General features: G+C 44.7%; 1 protein-coding gene across 1 annotated transcript in view; it reads right to left on the bottom strand.

Moving 5' to 3' along the window:
* Positions 1-6,961: 6,961 nt before the first annotated feature.
* The window catches only part of LOC136629106 (zinc finger protein 585A-like), a 97,874-nt gene continuing 83,194 nt past the window's right edge, over positions 6,962-21,641 (bottom strand). Inside the window, exons 5-10 of the mRNA XM_066605241.1 lie at positions 19,703-19,803; positions 19,399-19,578; positions 19,193-19,316; positions 19,046-19,110; positions 17,668-17,770; positions 6,962-9,358 (exon numbers count right to left, since the gene is read on the bottom strand). Coding sequence (XP_066461338.1) covers positions 7,266-9,358; positions 17,668-17,770; positions 19,046-19,110; positions 19,193-19,316; positions 19,399-19,578; positions 19,703-19,803 — 2,666 coding nt within the window. The 3' untranslated portion in view covers positions 6,962-7,265. The remainder of the gene's footprint in view (positions 9,359-17,667; positions 17,771-19,045; positions 19,111-19,192; positions 19,317-19,398; positions 19,579-19,702; positions 19,804-21,641) is intronic.

Here is a 21,641-nt window from a genome sequence, read left to right as displayed (position 1 = left end):
TATGGGGGGGTACATGTGAGAAAGAATGCCTACCATCAGAGTACCTCTCACATGAACGTTAGGGAGGAGGGGGCGGAGCTGGGTATGCAGGTCAGGAGGGAGCGAGTTTTGCCAGGGCCAGGTGCAACGGGCGGGGGAAGGGGGGGTAGGTGCGCACAATCTAGCTCTTCGGCGCCATCTTCAGGCGACGAATGCGCAAGCTGCGGGAGAACCCCTCGTGCGGGGCTGCACAATCGTACAGAAGCGGGTCGGGACAACAGCGGGCGTAGCAGCCAAGCAGTGGAGGCTTGGGCTCCGTGGTCCACTTTTCATGTATTCCCGGCTTCTTCCGCAGATAGTATGCGAGCTGGTCGTAGTAGCAGGCAATGCGAAGCGATTGCAGCCTGCGGGGCTTCAGACGTACGGAGCCCTAAAAGCCGTGGTGTCGCTCACGATAGATTTCAGGTACGACACGCGGCCCAAAGCCCAATGGTCCACAGAATGGGACCACCCGCCCCCGTGTATCCCTTGGCAAGACCGGAGGACAGCAGAGCGGGTGAGTCAACATGTGCAAAAGTATGGGGCACTGCATCGCCCGGTGATAACGATTTTATGGTAGCGCTAAAGGCGCTGGTTAAGCAATTTGATAAAAAAGGACTACCAGTGTCCTATGTGCATCCAGGGAGTCAAGGCTCGCCTGAGGTTGGTTTGTTGGCTCACGCACCCGGGGCTTCGTCCGTAGAGGCGAGCGGGACAAGCGAAGAGCTTGGAAAAGGTGGTTTGCGGTTTGCAGATTCATTATTCTGTGGTGTGGCTCCGCTGGGCGTTGGCCTCGCGGAGGAGGTTTTGGAAAAAATAAGGAATGGTGTGTATGTGGACATCTGGTCATTGTTGTCTGTGGAACATGTCGCTGTGGATAAAGAGCGTTTTTCGGAGCGTGGCGTCGACAAAAAACCGAGAATCGCTAAAACCTTCAGTAATTGGTTGCAAGCGATTCTGATTTTAGCACATGTGGTTTGTCAGCAGTATCCGCAAAAAGGTCCGGAATTGCTGGTATACATCAACACGATACATAGCGCCTACAAGCTGCACGGAGGTGCGGCTTGGTGGCGTTATGACGAAGACTTTCGTCGACGCATTTCCGGGGTGAAGAATGTCAGTTGGGCCACTAAGGCGACTGACGCCTGGATTCAATTAATCTTGGCGCAAAAACCTACCAAATCGTTTTTTCCAGGAACCACCACAGGAGCCAGCTCGGGACAGCAGGCACCTGTGGTGCACAAGCCATCGGGTTCCTGCTGGGCTTTCAATGAAGGTCATTGTCGGTTCCTCGCGTCATGTAAATTTCGGCACGAGTGTTCCTTCTGCGGAGGAGCACACGCAGCAGTGCGTTGCTTCAGACGCCAGAAGACATCGTCGGTTGCAAGCGTGCCCGCGACTGGGAACAACCCCAGTGAGCGTACAGTACCTGGATTGGTGGTTCGCCAGGTATCACAGGAAGCAGGAGGCAAGACTGCTTAAAGCGGGGTTTACCTCTGGCTTCCCGATTCCCCACATCTCGGGTTCGGCTCTTACACTTAGCCCCAATTTAAAATCGGCTCGCGACAACAAGAGCTTGGTGATGGATAAGCTGCTTAAGGAAGTGGAACTGGGTCGCATGGCGGGTCCTTTCAGGGAGCCGCCGTTCGAGAATTTGCGGGTTTCTCCATTGGGCTTGGTCCCAAAAAGGGAACCTGGCAAGTTCCGGCTTATCCATCATCTGTCTTTCCCAACAGGTGACTCGGTCAATGATGGGATCTCAAAAGAGCAAACTGCGGTGTCATACACGTCTTTCGACAGGGCGGTAGAACTGGTAAGGCAGGCGGGTCCCGGAGCATTGCTGGCTAAGGCGGATATTGAATCGGCCTTCCGGCTGCTCCCGGTTCACCCGGACTGTTTTCATCTTTTGGGTTGCCGGATTGACGGGTTGTTTTTTGTGGATCTGTGCCTGCCCATGGGTTGCTCCATCTCGTGCTACTACTTCGAGGTTTTCAGTTCCTTTTTGGAATGGATGTTGAGATTCGAGACGGGCATCTCATCGGCACTGCACTATTTAGATGATTTCCTGTTCGTTGGTCCAGCAGGGTCAGAGATATGCGGTTTGCTACTTGCGTCATTTCAGGCTCTGATGGAAAAGGCGGGGGTTCCGTTGTCGCGGGAAAAGACGGTCGGTCCTTTGTCGTGCCTCACCTTTTTGGGTATAGAGATAGACTCCTGCGAGATGGTTTTTCGGTTGCCAGAGGATAAAGTTCTTAGATTGCGACAAGTGGTGGAGACGGTTGGCGGTTCGCGAAAAGCTACACTGCATCAGTTTCAGGTTTTGACGGGCTTGTTGAATTTTGCTTGTAGGGTCATTCCTATGGGCCGCCCGTTTGCCAGGCGCCTGTCGCTGGCCACGGCGGGGGTTAAAGAAAAGCATCATTTCATAAGAGTTACAAAAGGAATCCGAGCAGACCTGCACGTGTGGCGGATTTTTCTCCAGGCTTTCAATGGTCAGGTGATCTGCCAATCGGCGGAACTGGCGAACGAGAGCCTGTCCCTTTTCTCGGACGCGTCGGGTGCATGCGGTTTCGGAATAATACTGGAAAACAGTTGGTGTAACGCTCCTTGGCCGGGGGAGTGGGTGTCCAGACGTTGGGTAAAAAACATTGCGTTACTGGAAATTTTTCCCCTGTTGGTGGCCATGGAAATTTGGGGAGCGAGATTGAAGGATAAAAACATATGTTTTTGGTCGGATAATCAGAAGGTGGTGAGAGCTGTGAACAAGCAGTCTTCTTCGTCTGGTTTGGTTTTGGCGGTCCTTCGTCAATTGGTGTTGAGGTGTTTGCGATGCAACGTAAAATTAAAGGCAAGACACGTGCCAGGTATATTTAATAAAACTGCTGACGCTCTTTCTCGTTTCCAGATGGAGAGTTTCAGGGAGCTGCACCCGACGGCGGACGTCGAGGGGGTACGTTGCCCGGCTTTCTTGTGGGGGATAGTAGAAGAGAGCTCCTAATGCTGATTCGCAGCTCAGTTGCGGAATCGACATGGAGGCGGTACAGCAATATCTGGACAGCATGGATAGCGACAGCGGGGGGGGTATTTCCCGACGAAGAGAAGGCGAGATCGGTGACGCTAGATACGCTAACGGACTTGCGAAAACGGGGCGCGTCGGCGGACGCGGCGCGTAAGCACCTTACGGCGATCGCATTTTTGCTTAAGCTTCATGGCGCTCGCGATGTCACAAAAGATTTCGTTTTTGGACAGATAATCAAAGGTTGGAAGAAAGAGAAGTCGTCTAGAGACGGTAGACGACCTATAACTTTTGAATTATCGGGTGCGATGTTGGAAGGATTGGATTTGGTCTGCAGTAACGAGCAGGAGGTAAGGTTGTTCCGGGCAGCTTTTTCGTTGGCCTTTTTTGCGGCGCTGCGGCTGGGGGAGCTAGTATCCCCTAGCAGGACTAGACAGGGCGGCCTGCTTTTTGCGGACGCCCTCGTCGGCGAGCAGGATGTGAAGCTATGCATCAGGAAGTCCAAGACGGACGTCTATGGCGCAGGCGAATGGCTGCGCATAGCAGCTATAGGGTCAGCATGCTGCCCTGTGGCTCTGCTGAGGGATTTCATAAAAACGCATAGAGGAGCGGGTCCTCTGTTAGCGCACGCGTCAGGCTCCCCGCTGACGAAGTTTCAGTTCAGGGCAGTCATGCGCGCTTGCTTGGCTAAGCTAGGTTTTGAGCCAAGTGAGTTCGGAACACACTCGTTTCGGATTGGCGCGGCGACGTCAGCTTTTGCGTGCGGACTTAAGGGAGAAGAGGTGAAGAGGGTGGGCCGGTGGAGGTCGGAGGCCTACAGGTCTTATGTTCGACCGGATCTAAGAGTTTTGTAAAACTTAGGTTAATAAGTTAGTTTGGTTGGTTTTTCTTTTGTTTTTCTTTACAGTAGCAGGATGGACGGTTTGGTTGGTCGGCCATTCATATATCTATTGGGCCGAGAGGAGAGCGAGGGCACGGCCCATGGGGGCGAACTTGGGTCTACAAGAAACGCAAGTGCGATGGCACGGTATCAGGGGTTTGCACTGGGCCAGGCTGCTACGTGAAGTCCTGTATATCAGCAGGTGGTCTCCGGAAAGGGTGATTCTGGTGATTCATGCCGGAGGCAATGATTTAGGGAAAATGAAAGTAGCAGAGCTAGCGGCACTAATAAAAGAAGATATGGTGCGTTTCAAAGAGTTTTTTAAGGATGTTATATTGGTGTGGTCGGACATCGTGGCGAGGAGATTCTGGCGGGAAGCAAGAGACGCGGAGGCTATCGAGAAGGTGAGAAGAAGTATTAATTTCAAGATGTCAAAATTCGTTAAATCTTTAGGCGGAGTGGCGGTAAGACATTGGGAGCTGGAGAGGAGGGAGCCGGGTATGTTGAGGTGCGATGGAGTGCACCTCAGCGACATCGGGATGGATACTTTCCTGTCAGGATTGCAGGACGGGGTGGAGGCGGCTTTGTCGCTGGCATGTGGGGGGCGGAATGCAGCGTACACGCTGCATCCTTCGTGGCGTTAGTTGGACTTTCCATGCCAGCGGAAAAGGAAGGCGTTTACAGGCCGTTTAGGGGCTTTCTCACGCCTGGTGATGTTTCTTGGACTTTGACTTGTTACGAGACTTTTAGGCATGGGAAGAGTTAGGAGAGAAAATTAATAACGTTTTTCGGTTAATAAAAAAGTTAATAAAGCTGTGGCCTTCCCACAAAAGTTTACGCCAGCAAGGTATATTGTGTGTTTATTATTATGTTGCGCCGTTACTATTTAGTATCTTATTATTACGTTGGAGCAAGTTATAAGGTAAGAGGTAGTCCCCCCAGTCTAGGAAGCAACAGACCGCATAGGGAAAGGGGCTAGGGACTGGGGGGCGAGAAGGTTCTAGAAAGGGTTAACAGAAGAAGCGACAAAGGGAGGGGTTGGGAGAAGGAAGTGTAGAGGGGAAGGGGAGGAGTCGGCAGTCCACGAGGAGAAGAGCCAGAGAGAAGACGCCCGCCCGCCCGCCCTCTGGTCAGAGGGGGAGGAAGTGTTCGCAATTTGCGCGGAAGGACTTTTTCACTGCGTTTCAAGTCGTCACAGCTGTTTGGCGTTAGTTGGACTTTCCATGCCAGCGGAAAAGGAAGGCGTTTACAGGCCGTTTAGGGGCTTTCTCACGCCTGGTGATGTTTCTTGGACTTGGACTTGTTACGAGACTTTTAGGCATGGGAAGAGTTAGGAGAGAAAATTAATAACGTTTTTCGGTTAATAAAAAAGTTAATAAAGCTGTGGCCTTCCCACAAAAGTTTACGCCAGCAAGGTATATTGTGTGTTTATTATTATGTTGCGCCGTTACTATTTAGTATCTTATTATTACGTTGGAGCAAGTTATAAGGTAAGAGGTAGTCCCCCCAGTCCAACAGGGTACTAGAGCCTCCATGCCCGCATGTATCACATCTTGTATCCAAGCCAGAAGCGGTACAACAGGGTACTAGAGCCACAGTGCCCACCTGTTTCATGTCTTGTATACAAGCTGAAGGCAATACAAAAGGGTACTTCCATGCCTGCGAGCTTCCATGCCTGCCCATATCAGATCTTGTATCTGAACTAGAGGGGGTGTAACAGAGTACTAGAGTGCAGCGTCCCGTAGGGTGACCCTGGACACATGGTATACGCTGAGGAGCTGAGAGGGCAACATGCTGACTTGTCGCTGCGGCACTTACCATGCTCCCTCCTGGAGGGATGCACGCAGCCAAGGTCAAGCCAGCGCTGGGCCTCTTCCAGACACCCCTAGGAAAGGGATGCCCAATAGATGGTAGAACAGGGAAAGAGTTTGTCATGGGTGATGCCATCGTTCCGGTACACACCAGAATGAACTCTGTCAGAGAATAACCACACTGTCTTTGGCGCCATCTGTTTTATGTACAGAGTTTGGAAATGTACCCAGGCTGACCGCGGGTCTCCAGTGCTGAACTAAGAGCATCATAAGCATGATTGGTGCAGAAGACAGTGTTGTTAGCCCTATAGACCTACACACATGTATACCATATACACAGAATACTGTACACATACACTATATATACACACACATATACAGTGTATACACAGAGCACTCTACAAATACAGTATATACACACATACAGTGTGTACACGCACTGTACACATACAGTATATATATACACACACGCACACACATATACAGGCACATATATACTGTATACACAGAATACTGTACACATACAGTATATACACACACATATATACAGTGTGTACTTGCACTGTACATATCCAGTATATATACACACATATACAGTGTATACACAGAACACTGTACACATACAATATATATATGCACATATATAGTGTATACAAAGAACACAGTGTAACACAGAGTATATACACATAGGCAGGCTTATACATGCACACACAGGAATACTGTCCCATACATGTACCTTCCTGGTGCTTCATCCATCCACTGCCTTTACCAAGGAGGAGGGGGAGGGATGATCTGTGCTGGTGGTAAGTCTTCATATGTTCAAACTGAAACCCACTGCTGGCCCCGCCCACAACCCCGCCCCCTCTTCTCCTGGTAACGGTTTGTCGCTTTCACTAATGAAGCACTGCTACCTGCTAAGCAGCACAGGTTTTCTTGCTGCCGCTGCTGCCTCATTAGACCCGCTCCCCTTAGCCACCAATGCGCGCCGACACTTGCAGAAACCGACTCGCGCATTGACCTGCTACGCAGCCTATTCAGTGTGGTGAGAGGGACCTGTGGGCCCACACAGCTTAGCGGCCGGCTCCCATCCGTGACCCCTGCCACCCCTATGAATATGCCAGTGGTTGGGATCTCCACTGCAGGCGATCTGACAAGCCCATCTGCAAGCATGTCAATGAAAGAATAAAAAACATCATGGCTCTTGGAACAAAATGATATAAAAAACGAGAGGAAAAAATGTTTTTATATCTCAAAATAGAAATAAAATAAAAAAGGCACATCTTTTATCAGTCCATGTTCAGGAAAATCAAATTTGCAGCTGATGGTGTACATTTATGTTGTAATATTTGTAAATTTTTGGTGCAAATTGTGATAAGATTTGCGACTTATTATTCCAAAAAACGGACTCAAGAGCTTTAATAAATTTCACCTCTAGGCTCTATAGTACTTTCCCTTTCTCTTGTTTCACATATAACAATACTTTGACTGTAACAGTTTTTTTCTTTTACCTTTTACATTAAAATGAGTTTAAAACAAATGGCTACTTCCATGTGTGAGTTCTCTGATGTGTAAGAAACTCAGATTTGCAGGTAAAACATTTCCCACATTCTGAACATGAAAATGGCTTCTCTCCTGTGTGAGTTTTCTGATGTCTGCTAAGTGTTGATTTATATCTAAAACATTTCCCACATTCTGAACAGGAAAATGGCGTCTCTCCTGTGTGAGTTTTCTGATGAATGCTAAGTGTTGATTTATCCCTAAAACATTTCCCACATTCTGAACAGGAACATGGCTTCTCTCCTCTGTGAGTTTTCTGATGTTTGCTAAGTGTTGATTTATCTCTAAAACATTTCCCACATTCTGAACAGGAAAATGGCTTCTCTCCTGTGTGAATTTTCTGATGAATGCTAAGTGCTGATTTATCCCTAAAACAATTCCCACATTCTGAACAGGAAAATGGCTTCTCTCCTGTGTGAATTTTCTGATGAATGCTAAGTCTTGATTTATCCCTAAAACATTTCCCACATTCTGAACATGAAAATGGCTTCTCTCCTGTGTGAGTTTTCTGATGTTTGCTAAGTGTTGATTTATCTCTAAAACATTTCCCACATTCTGAACAGGAAAATGGCTTCTCTCCTGTGTGAATTTTCTGATGAATGCTAAGTGCTGATTTATCCCTAAAACAATTCCCACATTCTGAACAGGAAAATGGCTTCTCTCCTGTGTGAGTTTTCTGATGTTTGCTAAGTGTTGATTTATATCTAAAACATTTCCCACATTCTGAACAGGAAAATGGCGTCTCTCCCGTGTGAGTTTTCTGATGAATGCTAAGTGTTGATTTCTCCCTAAAACACTTCCCACATTCTGAACAGGAAAATGGCTTCTCTCCTATGTGAGTTTTCTGATGTTTGCTAAGTGTTGATTTATCTCTAAAACATTTCCCACATTCTGAACAGGAAAATGGCTTCTCTCCTGTGTGAATTTTCTGATGAATGCTAAGTGCTAATTTATCCCTAAAACATTTCCCACATTCCGAACAGGAAAATGGCTTCTCTCCTGTGTGAATTTTCTGATGAATGCTAAGTGTTGATTTATCTCTAAAACCTTTCCCACATTCTGAACAGGAAAATGGCTTCTCTCCTGTGTGAATTTTCTGATGAATGCTAAGTCTTGATTTATCTCTAAAACATTTCCCACATTCTGAACATGAAACTCGCTTTTCACCTGTGTGAAGTCTCTGATGTCTGCTAAGTGTTGATTTATCACTAAAATATTTCCCACATTCTGAACAAAAAAATGGCTTCTCTCCTGTGTGAGTTCTCTGATGTTTGACAAGACTTGCTTTCTCAGAAAAGCATTTCCCACATTCTGAACATGAAAATGGCTTCTCTCCTGTGTGATATCTCTGATGTATGACAAGTTCCAATTTCTCTCTAAAACATTTCCCACATTCTGAACATGAGAATGGCTTCTCCCCTGTGTGAATTCTCTGATGTCGGACAAAACTTGATTTAAAAGAAAAGCATTTCCCACATTCTGAACATGAAAATGGCCATTCCCCTGTGTGATTTCGTTCATGTTCAACAAGTTGTGATTTCCGACTAAAACATTTCCCACATTCTGAACATGAAAAAGGCTTCTCTCCTGTGTGATTTCGTTCATGTTCAACAAGTTGTGATTTCACTCTAAAACATTTCCCACATTCTGAACATGAAAAAGGCTTCTCTCCTGTGTGAGTTCTCTGATGTGGGACAAGTTGTGATTTCACTCTAAAACATTTCCCACATTCTGAACATGAAAACGGCTTCTCCGCTATGTGAGCTCTCCAATGTCGGATAAATTCGGTTTTAAGTCTAAAACATCTCCCACATTCTGAACATGGAAATGTCTTTCTCCCCGTATGAGTTCTTTGTTGTTCTCCCCTTTTGTGACTTTTCTTCTGTTTATTAGGCTGTGATGAATCGGATGATAGGGCCTGTATAAGAGGATCAGATGATGGATCTTTGCTGTGAAGGGCTGAGGGAATATCTCGGATAATGGCAGGTTCTTCACATGCATCTTGTGTGATACCACAATCATCTGCATTACAAATGGCAGATATGAGGCATCTCTCTGAGCTCCCGGTACCGTCATCTGCCAAGAATAAAGCTGAGCTTACTAATTATTTTTAATAACCTTAAGGCCGGCTGCACACGGCTGTGACGGGCTCCGCCGTGGAATTCCGCGGCGGAGCCTGTCACGGCGCCCCCCAGGAGATCCCAAACTTACCTGCAGATTCGGCGTTCTCGCTCCCGCATGACGCTTCCCCGCCCACCGCCGCGCGTCATGTGACACGCCGGCCACGTCACATGACGCGCCGGCCCTGTCATATGACGCGCCGGTGGTGGGCGGGAGAGCAGTTTCCCGCTATCTTCCGCTGTGCTACAGCGGAAGATAGCATGAACGGACGGCTTCCATTGACTGCAATGGAAGCCATCTGAGCGTACACCCGCGGCAAATAGAGCATGCCGCGGGTGAGGACGGGAGATTTCACGGTGCGGAATTCCACACCGTGAGCCCTGAGCTATTAGTTTCAATAGAACCTAATAGCTGCGGGCAACGCAGCGGATTTCCGCCACGAATTACGCGGCGGAAATCCGTCAGTGTGCAGGGGGCCTAAAATTGATATAGAAATTTTTAACATTTATATATAAACATTTAGTTGAAAATTACAAGTCACATAGTATTTATTAACTAAGACAGTGGTGGAAAAACAGATCACAATCTAACAGTAGACCTCACAGTGAGGACCAGTAAATCATGATGTTTGGCCACAGGATGTTCTCTTGCAGTTTTCTCCTTCTGTGGTGAAGCCTCCATCTTCATAGGTCCGTGTATCAGTGAACCTGTCACCACTATTCTACTAAATGCTTAGTGGAGAATCATAAAGGTTCTTGTGAGTCAGTGCTGTTAGGTGGTGTCCATCTCCCATACCCCCTGACACCTACCTGCCCCTTAATCATTTAGATAGTGATCGGGACAGCACCTTAACAATACTATTATAAGTAATAATAAAGATAAAGAAGCTCCTTCTTAGAAGAAGTGGGACTTAACCTGGCGCCAACCTGGTGCCAAGTGGGGGTCCCTAGTAGAGGAAACCAGTCCACGGGCACCTGAAGTCCTGGCTGGCTTTAAAATTGGTACATTGTTTCCCACTCAACAAGTGTCCAGGGATATGGAGAGCAACGTGAGGGAAGACCCAGACCACTTAAATATAATGGGTGATGGCAATAAAAGTCTGTGTCAGAGAAAAGTATAACAAACCTCCGCGCCCCTGACGTCCACTGGAATAATAGTAAATAAACAGGGACATGCGACGCGTTTGTGCATTGACAACTCTGCTCTTGCCTCTAGCTCCATGGAGGTTGCAGTAGCTGTAGAGTCATCAGGCCCGAGTACTGCGATGCCTCCCACAATGTGGGGTTCCAGGGTTTTTTCAACCCCCCCTCCCCAAATACCGCAATTTGTAGCGCCTCCTGGTGTAAATGTGAATGTTGCAAATTTTGTCCCCATTGATTTGTTTTATTTGATCATAAATGGCCCGGTCTTGGAATTAATTGTCCAGCAGACAAACATCTATGCTGGTCAGTTTATTGCAGATCATCCCACCTCTGTGTATTCCAGACGATGGATCCCCACAAGTGTCCCAGAAATAAAAAAAAAATTGGGGGAATAATTTTATTAATGGGTTGAGTTAACAAATTCTGCATCCGCTCGTACTGGTCCACCAGTGCAGTACATGCCACCCCTGTGTATGAGTCAGTTATGCCCCCCGCTTTGAAAGTCTGCAGCGTTTTTTGCATTTCACAGATAATTTCCAAGCCCCCCCAATAGTTGACCCTGCCCATGACCGCCTCCATAAACTGAGGCCCCTAATCTCCCTGCTCAAGGAGTTCTTTAAAAATTTGTATACCCTCGCTATAAACCTGTCTGTTGATGAGTCCATAATGAGCTGCAAGGGCCGTCTTTCCTACTGGCAGTTTATACCTAAACTCGCCAGGTATGACCTAAAATTATACAAGGTATGTGAAAGCGCTACTATCTACACCTACGATTTCTTCATTTACGAAGGCAGGGACCACCAACTTAATCCCATAAATTGCCCAGAGAACATAGGCACAAATGGGAAAATTGTATGGGAATTATTGACACCTTTCCTGCCCAAAGGATGCCATGTCTACACAGACAATCAGTATACGGGGATCCCATTATATAAAGCCCTATATGATGCAAACACAGGGGCCGGTGGGACAATAAGGAAGAATAGAGTGGGATTCCCACAACCGCTGGTGTGCAGGCGAGTGGAAAGGGGGGCCGTCATATGCACTTGTGAGTGGGCCGCCGTTCGCAGTGAAATGGCACGATGAAAAGAAGGTCTACATGCTCTCCACCGTGGATGCAGACATCTCAGTCAGGGTAAGGAAGAGAGGAGCTACTACAAAAAGCCTGTCAGCGTCACAGAGTACAACAAGTTTATAGGGGGTGTAAAGCTCTCTGACCAGTTGCTTCAGCCATAACTGCTCAAGCATAAAACCAGGGCCTGGTACACCGATAAAGCCCACATTATATGCAAAAAAATTGCAGAGAAGGCCGACTTTCCTGCAATTCCAGGAGCAGGTTGTTGAGCATGTTATATTTGAGACCACCGCACCTCAGGAAGCATTACAGTGTGAGGAGGTGTGAAGGCTCACATAGCGCCATTTTTTACACCTCGTCCTTGTCATAGGGGTCAATAGATACCCCCCATAGAAGTTTAGGGTTTGCAGAAAGCATGGAAGTAGGGATACCAGCTTTTACTGCCCCATGAGCCCATCCCAACCAGACCTCCGTAATCACCCCTGTTTTGTGACATATCACACAGTTTTGCATTATTAAAAACACAATATCAGCGCCTCATAGTTCGGTTAGATCTATATGCTGGTGAATAAAGAGTTAACTCACCCGGTGTTCGGTGGAACTCTCTGGCTTGAGAGTCCACCGACACCTATTATCCACGTCTGCTTGTAATATCCACCCTGGGTCCTTGATCCGGATCACCGGAGAGTCGTCTGGGGGTAACAGCCCTAATGTGGCTGTAGCACAAAGCAGCACACAAAGAAATACAAAAAGCCCAGCGCTCGTAGGAATCCAGGGATTAGAATCGGACGCAGCGGTCCATAAGTTATATATTTATTCTGAATGCAACGCGTTTCGGTGATGCTAAATAATCACCCTTTTCAAGCATAAAAAAAAAAACACGCAATAAAATTACATTTATATAATGTCTAAAGACTCACATATCCTCTTACAGACGCCGTTGTCCGGGGCCATCTTTGCATCACGTGTGAGGTACCTAGCTACCTATATTTGAAATAATGACGTGTGAGCACACGTGTCTAGGTACCTCACACGTGATGCAAAGATGGCCCCGGACAACGGCGTCTGTAAGAGGATATGTGAGTCTTTAGACATTATATAAATGTAATTTTATTGTGTGCTTTTTTTTTTTTAGGCTTGAAAAGGGTGATTTAGCATCACCGAAACGCGTTACATTCAGAATAAATATATAACTTATAGACCGCTGCGTCCGATTCTAATCCTTGGATTCCTATGAGCGCGGGGCTTTTTGTATTTCTTTGTGTGCTAGTTTTGCATTATTAATTTTATCTTGTGTTTCGGGGATGCCTACAAAGGGGAGGTGGGGGATTCCTTGTAGAGAGTAAATTTATTCATTCTTTTTCGGCCTGGAAATTATTCAATTGTGCCCTGAAATCCAATGGGTGTTCCCTCTATTGCAGGACTAGCTATGTGTCTAGTAAGCAGATTGGGGTTACAATGGGGGTATTGCTGAACACGGAACAAACAGGGGTATCGACTTTGGGGTGCAAGTCTTCATTCATATGTGTGCTGAACAAAAAAAAAAAATTGACACAATTGGCAAGAAAGGAAAATTGTTATTTTTTCCTTCTGCATTACTTAAATTTATTAAAAAACTGTGCGGTCAAAATATCCAGTACACCCCTAGATAAATTCATTAAGGGTTCTAGTTTTCAAAATGGGGTCATTTATGGGGGTTCTTTATTATTTTGGCCGCTCAAGGGCTCTACATCTATGCAGTGGGGTCTGAAATACCTTCATGCAAAATTTCTGTTCTAAAAGCCATCGGCTGCTCCTTTTGGTTTAGGCCCCGTTGTGCATCCAGACATAAAATTAGGGCCACAATGGGTACATGTCTGAACACAGCACAAAAGGGGTGTCCATTTTGGGGTGCAAGTCTTCATTCATATGTGTGCTGTGCAAAAAAGCTTTTTTTAAAATGACACAATTGGCCAAAAAAATTAAAAATGCTCTTTTCTTCCTTTGGTTTTGCTTAAATTTATTCAAAAACGGTGGGGTCAAAATAGGCAGTACACCCCTAGATAAATTTGTTAAGGGGTCTAGCTTTCCAAATGGGGTCATTTGTGGGTTATGTTTAATCGTCTTGGCAGTTCAAGGGCTCTACATGGAGCAATGGGCCTAAAATACAGTCCAGCAAAATTCCTGTTATGAAAGCCATCAGCTGCTCCTTTCATTTTTGGCCCCGTTGTGCATCTACACATAATATTAGGGCCACAGTGGGTATGTTTCTGAAGACAGGACAAACAGGGGTATCCATTTTGGGATGCACATCTTCATTTTCATGTTCACTATAGAAAATAAACCTGTCTTTAAAATGACATATTTGCAAATATATGAAATATTATTTTTTCTCCTCTAAATCTCATTGACTCCTGGAAAAAAAAACTAATCAAAATACTCATGACACCCTTAGTGAAAGCATTAAGGGGTGTATTTTTTAAAATGAGGTCATTTCTGTATCTATCATTCTGACACCTATGTGCCTTTGCAATCTTGGCTTGGTGTGGCAAAACAAAATGCTAAAATTTCAGTATTGTAAAATTTGTAGGTCTCCTAAATTTCTTTAAAAAAAAAAAACACTAAAGTTTTTCAAATGTGCTTCCAGAATAAAGTTAACAGATGGAAATATGTCATTAAAAAAATTTGTTTGCTCATATTTGACATATTGCAGTTGAAAATATGAAAAAAATTACAATTTTTAAAAATGTTCCCAATTTTGGTGTTTTTAATAAAATATACAAATTCTATCGGTTTGTACCACCTAAATAAAGTACAATATGTGGCAAAAACAAAAAACCTGTCATAATTACTTGGCTATGCAAAACCTTTGCAGAGTTATTCGATGTTAAATTGACATGTCAGATTTCCAAAATTTGGCCTGGTAATTTAGGTGAAAACAGGCCTGGTCACTAAGGGGTTAAACAACTTATTACAGTCTGGGTTTTTTAGGACTTTGTCAAAAAATCTGCATAAATCACATGCCTAAAAACCTAATATGTAAAGCTGGCCTTGTAAGTAACTAATTATGTCTGTCATCAAACATATGCGGCCTCTGAGCTATTTGAAAAAAGGGCATCCAAAAGATTTTACAGCACCGCCCTCCACAAGCCTCAGGTTCCTGTCCCTGGTAGATCTACAAGTATTCATTGGGGACACAGGACCATGGGTGTAGGCATGTCACTAAGTAGAAAAAAATTCGCTCATTATTTGCAGGTCATACCCAGACTACAGGCACTTGGTTACATCGTCCATTGGTCAGCAGTAGAAGCAGAAGCTTCAAAGAAACCAATGTTAGAAGACAAAGGAACAGAACAAACCAAGAACATGCTACAGCTGAGAAGGGCCCAGCAACATGAGAAAAAAAATGGGTGGACGCTGTGTCCCTCAATAAAGTCAGGATTTTACAGTAAGACAAATATCCTCCTTTCTCAGTTGTTTCATTGGGGACACAGGACTATGGAATGTCCTAAAGCAGTCCTTGGAGTGGGAAACCCAATGAGAATTTTCAGCCAGAATGGTGAGCCACCGCTGCCTGCAAAACCTTGAGACCAAGACCTACATCTGGGGATGCAAAGGTGTGGGCAGAGGAACAAGTGGCAGCTCTGCAAAGCTGAGCGTCCGAGGTCTGGTGCTGCACTGCTCATAAGTTACCCAATGAATGGGTAAAGGGTGCGGAAATTCTGAAGGGAGATCTTGACCTTTCAGTTGGTAAGCTCTACGAATGCACCTGCATATGGTCACATTTGAATCTGGAAACCCTCTACATCAACCGTCCAGAATGACAAAAAGGGAGTCCGAGTGCCTGAAGGAAGATGTGGCTGCTAAATGCAGACAAATGGTCCTCATGGCATATAGTTCATGTAGTCACACCTTTCTGGGATGGGAAGGAAAGCGACTAAACAATAACAATAGAAGTTCTTCATAAAGGTGGAAGCCTGAAACAACTTTAGTAAGATATGAAGCCATTGGTCGCGGAATCACCAAGCCCTGATGAATAATCAGGAAGAAAGAATGGCAAGAGGGAGACGCCGAATAAGAGATCCTCTTGATTAAAGTTATTGGAACCTAGAAGGCCATCTTCCAAGAGAGGAGTTGCAGGGAGATAGTCCGCATAAGCTTAAAGGCAGAAGACTTGAGAGCATCAAATACGAAATTGAGATAAAAAGACATAGGAAGTGTGTATGAAGGAACCATATGCATCGTCTTGGAGAAAAGTTTTGACATAGGACTCAGAGGCTGAAGGCCATTGGAAAAAAATAGATAAGGTAGAAAACATATTTCAGAGAAATGGGGGCTAATTCCGCATCCAGGCCAGACTGGAGGAAGGACAAGATCGGAAGGAGAGAAAACACTATGGGGAAGAGTGGAAGTATATGTATATATATATATATATATATATATATATATATACACATTGCAGAAGTGTAGTGTATAAATACATGAGGGGACAATACAAGGATCTCTGCCATGATCTGTTTATACCCAGAACTATGATGGTAACAAGAGGGCATTCGTTACATCTAGCATAAAGTAGGTTTCATCACCAACACAGAAGGGGGTTCTTCACTGTAAGAGCAGGGAGACTGTGGAACTCTCTGCCTGAGAACGTGGTGATGGCAAAAATCGATGGAGGAGTTTAAGAGGGGACTAGACATCTTAGAGTGCTATGATATAACAAGTTATAGCAGAGGCGTAACTTGAAGCTCCCGGGCCCCAATTCAAAACTGTAGCAGGGCCCCCAACTATAATGCTTTATTCATAGTACTGGGCTCCCTATATACAGAAGAGAGACCTTATGGGCCGCCTAAGGCTTTTGGGCCTGGGTGCAACTGCATCCCCTTGAAGGCCATTGGAAAAAAATAGATAAGGTAGAAAACATATTTCAGAGAAATGAGGGCTAATTCCGCATCCAGGCCAGACTGGAGGAAGGACAAGATCAGAAGGAGAGAAAACATTATAGGGAAGAGTATATATATTACGTACACACATTAAAGCAGTGTATAAATACATTAGGGGACAACTCAAGGATCTCTACCATGATCTGTTTATACTCAGAACTGTGATGGTAACAAGAGGGCATCCTCTACGTCTAGAAGAAAGCAGGTTTCATCACCAACACAGAAGGGAGTTCTTTACTGTAAGAGCAGTGAGACTGTGGAACTATCTGCCTGAGAACATGGTGATGACAAAATCCCCAGAGGAGTTTAAGAGGGGACTAGATGTCTTAAAGTGCTATGATATTACAAGTTAGACATTAAATAATCAGAAGGGTTGTTGATCTGGGAATCTTCCAACTGCCGGTCGTGAAATCAGGTAGGAACTTTGTAAATGTTAATCCAGGGATTATTCTGACTGCCACTATGGAGTAAGGAAAGAATCTTTCCCCCAAAATGGGTTAAATTGGCTTCTGCCTCATTGGGGTTTTTTGCCTTCGTCTGGATCAACAAGGGAGGGTAAAAACAGGCTGAACTGGATAGACGATTGTCTTTTTTCAGCCTAGCATACCATGTTACTATTGGTCATACACATGAGATATGATCGCTCCAACTATCAGCATGTCAGATTAAACTAACAGATCAGGCAGAGGTCTTGGTCAAAGTGACAATTGATACACTGCATGTGTCTGAGCATGCCACACATGTAGATTTTGCTAACAAAAGATAAAAAAAATCCAGCTGGGAGGACGAAGTTTGGACTGCAGGATCAGCTTGAGGAAGGCCAACACGGCGTAATGGGACAATAAAAAGTCTTGGTACTTTTCTACATCCGTTTATGCTGCCAGTCATTGCTCTTGTGGATGTTCATTGGGAACCTTTCTGGTTTAGGTTCCGATCTGGCTCTTGCCTTTACTGGCCTGATCCTGGAATGGGAATATTTTGTACTGCTGGTGGGAATTATTGTATTCTCATGGACTGCAGGATCTGTCATCCCCAATAATCCCACAGAACACAGAATAACATATCTGCAGCCGCTGACTGAGGAGAATCTGTGACTCCTCTCTGCTGTATTTAGTGGTTACTACTCACCTGGGCGGTTACCTGTAGGAATCTCCTCTTTACACCGCTGATCGCCTTTCACATTTGTCTCTGTAGGATTAATATCGGTCAGATCTTCAACCGGATACAAAAGCTGTGAGACAAATTTTGTAAAAGTCAGCAGACGGTTGGAGAAGTCGTGACCTGACAGGAGTAGTTATCTGAGCCACATAGCTCCAGATCTAGCAGCTGGAGATTTTATATATATATATATATATATATATATATATATATATATATATATACACACACACACACACACACACACACACACACATATATATATATACATACACACACACACACACACACACACACACACACACATATATATATATACATACACACACACACACATATATACATACACACACACACACACACACACACACACTAGATGTCCACCACGCCATAATCAGGGCTGGCGGTCTTGCTACCATTTTACTTTTCTCCTTTTGTTATTTATTTGATTAGGGGATTGTTCTATTGATAGGGGATTTTAACAGAGCCCAGGGATTATTGGGTCCTCTGGGGATTCTGTTAGGGAGCTTAAGGTAGTGTAGGATCTTTTTAGGACATTATCCATCTGAGCATTAGTCTGTCTCCTAAGGAGGAGGAGATTGTGCCTCCTGGGATCGCACTCCTTGTTTGGGGTGGGTGGTTCTGAACCTTAATCACCAGTCCATAGGGAAGTCTCTTGATATGAACTATATGATCTTGTAGCACTTGAATCCATCTTTATCAAGACAATTAGGTTCCTGATGAGTTGTAGGTCCAACAGAAATGTGTCAAACCCACTTGAACCTCCTCATTAATTTTGACTTTGGCTCAACTATTTTGAGTCAGTGATTAATTCCTGAACTTCAATCTCTCTCTATATAGTGTATCAACTGTGTTAGCCATCTTGTATCATAGTAACTATCTCTGCTCGGATTGGGGCGACTCGTTATTCAAGATGAATTAATCCACTAAGCAGGCATTAATAGGAAATTAGAAACACCTGATTTAATCCTACATACACTCTAGATACTGGCACCTTTGCATTCAGAATTACACATGTATATCCGGCATGGCTAGACACGCTGCACGTTGTCTCAGTGGACATCAGTGTCTACCAGACACATCCGCTGTTTGTCTCGGGGGACATAAAGGAGCAGATGGATATAAATCCAACCTGTTGGCTCCTTATTCCCACCAGCAGTCTCCACCGCCAGAAAACTGTGAGAAGATCCAGACAACATGTAATGTCTCTGGTCAGTGGTAATCCCACCATCTCCACCGGCCTCATCACACAAGGAGAAGACATCTAATAAGACTGAAGACAAGAGCTTCACAGCCTTCTACAGATCAGAGGGACATCTCCATCTACCTGGTGGTCCTGTGGAAGAAGAGGACGGGGACATCTCTCTGGTGGGCTTCTCTTACTGGATGGAACTGGAGGAAACACAGACAGACACTGAAGTCATTCGTTACATACAGATAATAAAGTCCCTGTGTATTTAGTCCTGTCTATTACCTGGTGATGGGAGCGGCTGGCGGGTCTCCATCATGGCCTCCTTATACAGATCCTTGTGTCCTTCTAAATACTCCCACTCCTCCATGGAGAAATAGACAGCGACATCCTGACACCTTATAGGAACCTGACAACACAATATACAGTCATTACCCAGAAGCCTCCAGTGCTGTTACTGTATAATGTCCCAGCATTCCCTGCAGCATCACCTCTCCAGTCAGCAGCTTAATCATCTTGTTGGTGAGTTCTAGAATCTTCTGTACATTGATGTCCTCATGTATCAGGGGGTGAGGTGGTGGCCCCGTGATTGGGCTTAGGGGTCTTCCCCATCCATCACACACAGGGGCCTGACAGCCATCACTAGAGGTCTTCTTCACTACTGTGTAATCCTGTATATGGGGAGACAATAATAAATATCACTGCAGACATTTCCAAAATACATCACATCTCCAGTGACATCATCTGTTATTAGCATAGATAAGAATGATGTAATGTGACATCAGAATCTCTCACCTCTCCAGTAAGCTGGAAGAGTATCTCTAGGGTGAGATGTAATATTCTCTCCACCATCTTGCTCCTGTTGTTCTCCATCCTTGAGCCTATAGTGTAGGAACCTGAAAAGAAAAAAAAAAGAACCAATAGTAAAACCACTCAAATCCCACTAAATAACATACAATTACAGGAGGTATGGAGGAGAAACGGTTGGGGAGATAAAGTATAGACTTTCTCTTTTCTTTAGTCGGGTTTTACACGAGCGTGAAAAATTGCACAAGTGATCATACACAAGTGATTTTTTCTGTCCTATTGAAAACAATGGGCAAACACATCACACCGCGTGATCTGCATGTGAGTGCATTGCGATGTTTCCCATTAAAAACAATGCAAAACACTTGCCAATCCTCTAATGTGTCTGAAAGACATGCTTGGGATCGCTACTTCACAGAAGTGATGGGAGGCATTCTAGCCTGAAAAACGCCTCACATCAACATGAAAACGCATGTTGGAGAGAACAATATCACGCTCCCTCATTAGTAGGTAACCTCACTTGTATGGACTGGAATATCTTGTCAGGGCAGTTCCTCCATGTTTTAGGCAGTCAGATCTACCCACGAGCACTACATCCAATCACTGGCCACAATGGTGATGTCAGTATATACAACATGACCACTGTAGACAATCAATACAATACATGATATATATATATATATATATATATACACATATATATATACACATACACACATACATACATACATACATACATACACTAGCTGATATACCCGGCTTCGCCCAAGTTAATTTGGTACTGGTGTTTATCTGGTGTTCACACGGAAAATCTTATGAAGTCGTGGTTACTTTAGAGATACCGGAAAAACATGTTCCCCATTTTGCATAGTTCTCTGCATTACCCAGGAAACACCACAGGGAGGTAACCATGCAACGTTTCCGTTATATAAAATGAAATCAGGAAGTGAGAGAATTAGATTTCGTATGTAAAATGTGGACGCTAATTCCTTTGCGCATAGAATTGAACAATCGAGGTGGGACCCATTAAGTTTTCCTATTTATGACATAATCAATGCCTGTGCCAAATTTCATGTTTCTATGACACCAAGAAGTGAGAGAATTAGATTCCGTAGGTAAAATTTGGACGCTAGTTCTTTTGCGCTAGAATTGAATAATGGAGTTGGGACCCATTAGCTTTTCCTATTTATGACATAATCAATGCTCGTGCCAAATTTCACGTTTCTATGACACCGGGAAGTGAGAGAATTAGATTCCGTACGTAAAATTTGGACGCTAATTCTTTTGCGCATAGAATTCAATAAACAAGTTGGGACCTATTAACTTTTCCTATTTATGATATATTCAATGCTTATGGCAAATTTCATGTTTCTATGACATTGGGAAATGAGAGATTTAGATTATGTATGTAAAATTTCGACGCTAATTATTTTGCGCTAGAATTAAATAATCGAGTCGGGACCCAATTACTTTTCCTATTTTGGAGATAATCTATGCTTGTGCCAAAATTCATGTTTCTACGACATCGGGAAGTTGGAAAACTTTTGGCGAGTCAGTGAGGGAGTGAGTCAGTGAGGGAGTGAGTCAGTGAGGGAGTGAGTCAGTGAGGGAGTGAGTCAGTGAGGGAGTGAGTCAGTGAGGGAGTGAGTCAGTGAGGGAGTGAGTCAGTGAGGGAGTGAGTCAGTGAGGGCTTTCATCTCTATCTCTATCTCTATCTCTATCTCTATCTCTATCTCTATATAATTCCTCATTCAGTGAATGAGACATTTATCCAATTATCCCCCTTTGCTGACAGGTGCGCCATTAGCATCTGCATACTTTCCATGTCACTACCCCGACTCCGTGTCTCCAGATTACCCCAGGAGAGGAGAACTGTGATAAAACAATGGGTGATTATTAATTTACTGTGCTTTTACATGGCCCATAA

This window comes from Eleutherodactylus coqui, chromosome 5, assembly GCF_035609145.1.
Source record: "Eleutherodactylus coqui strain aEleCoq1 chromosome 5, aEleCoq1.hap1, whole genome shotgun sequence".
In the NCBI taxonomy this organism is placed as follows: Eukaryota; Metazoa; Chordata; class Amphibia; order Anura; family Eleutherodactylidae; genus Eleutherodactylus; species Eleutherodactylus coqui.
Note: the sequence above shows the minus strand (reverse complement) of the source record. Positions and strands in the feature narration are given on the sequence as shown.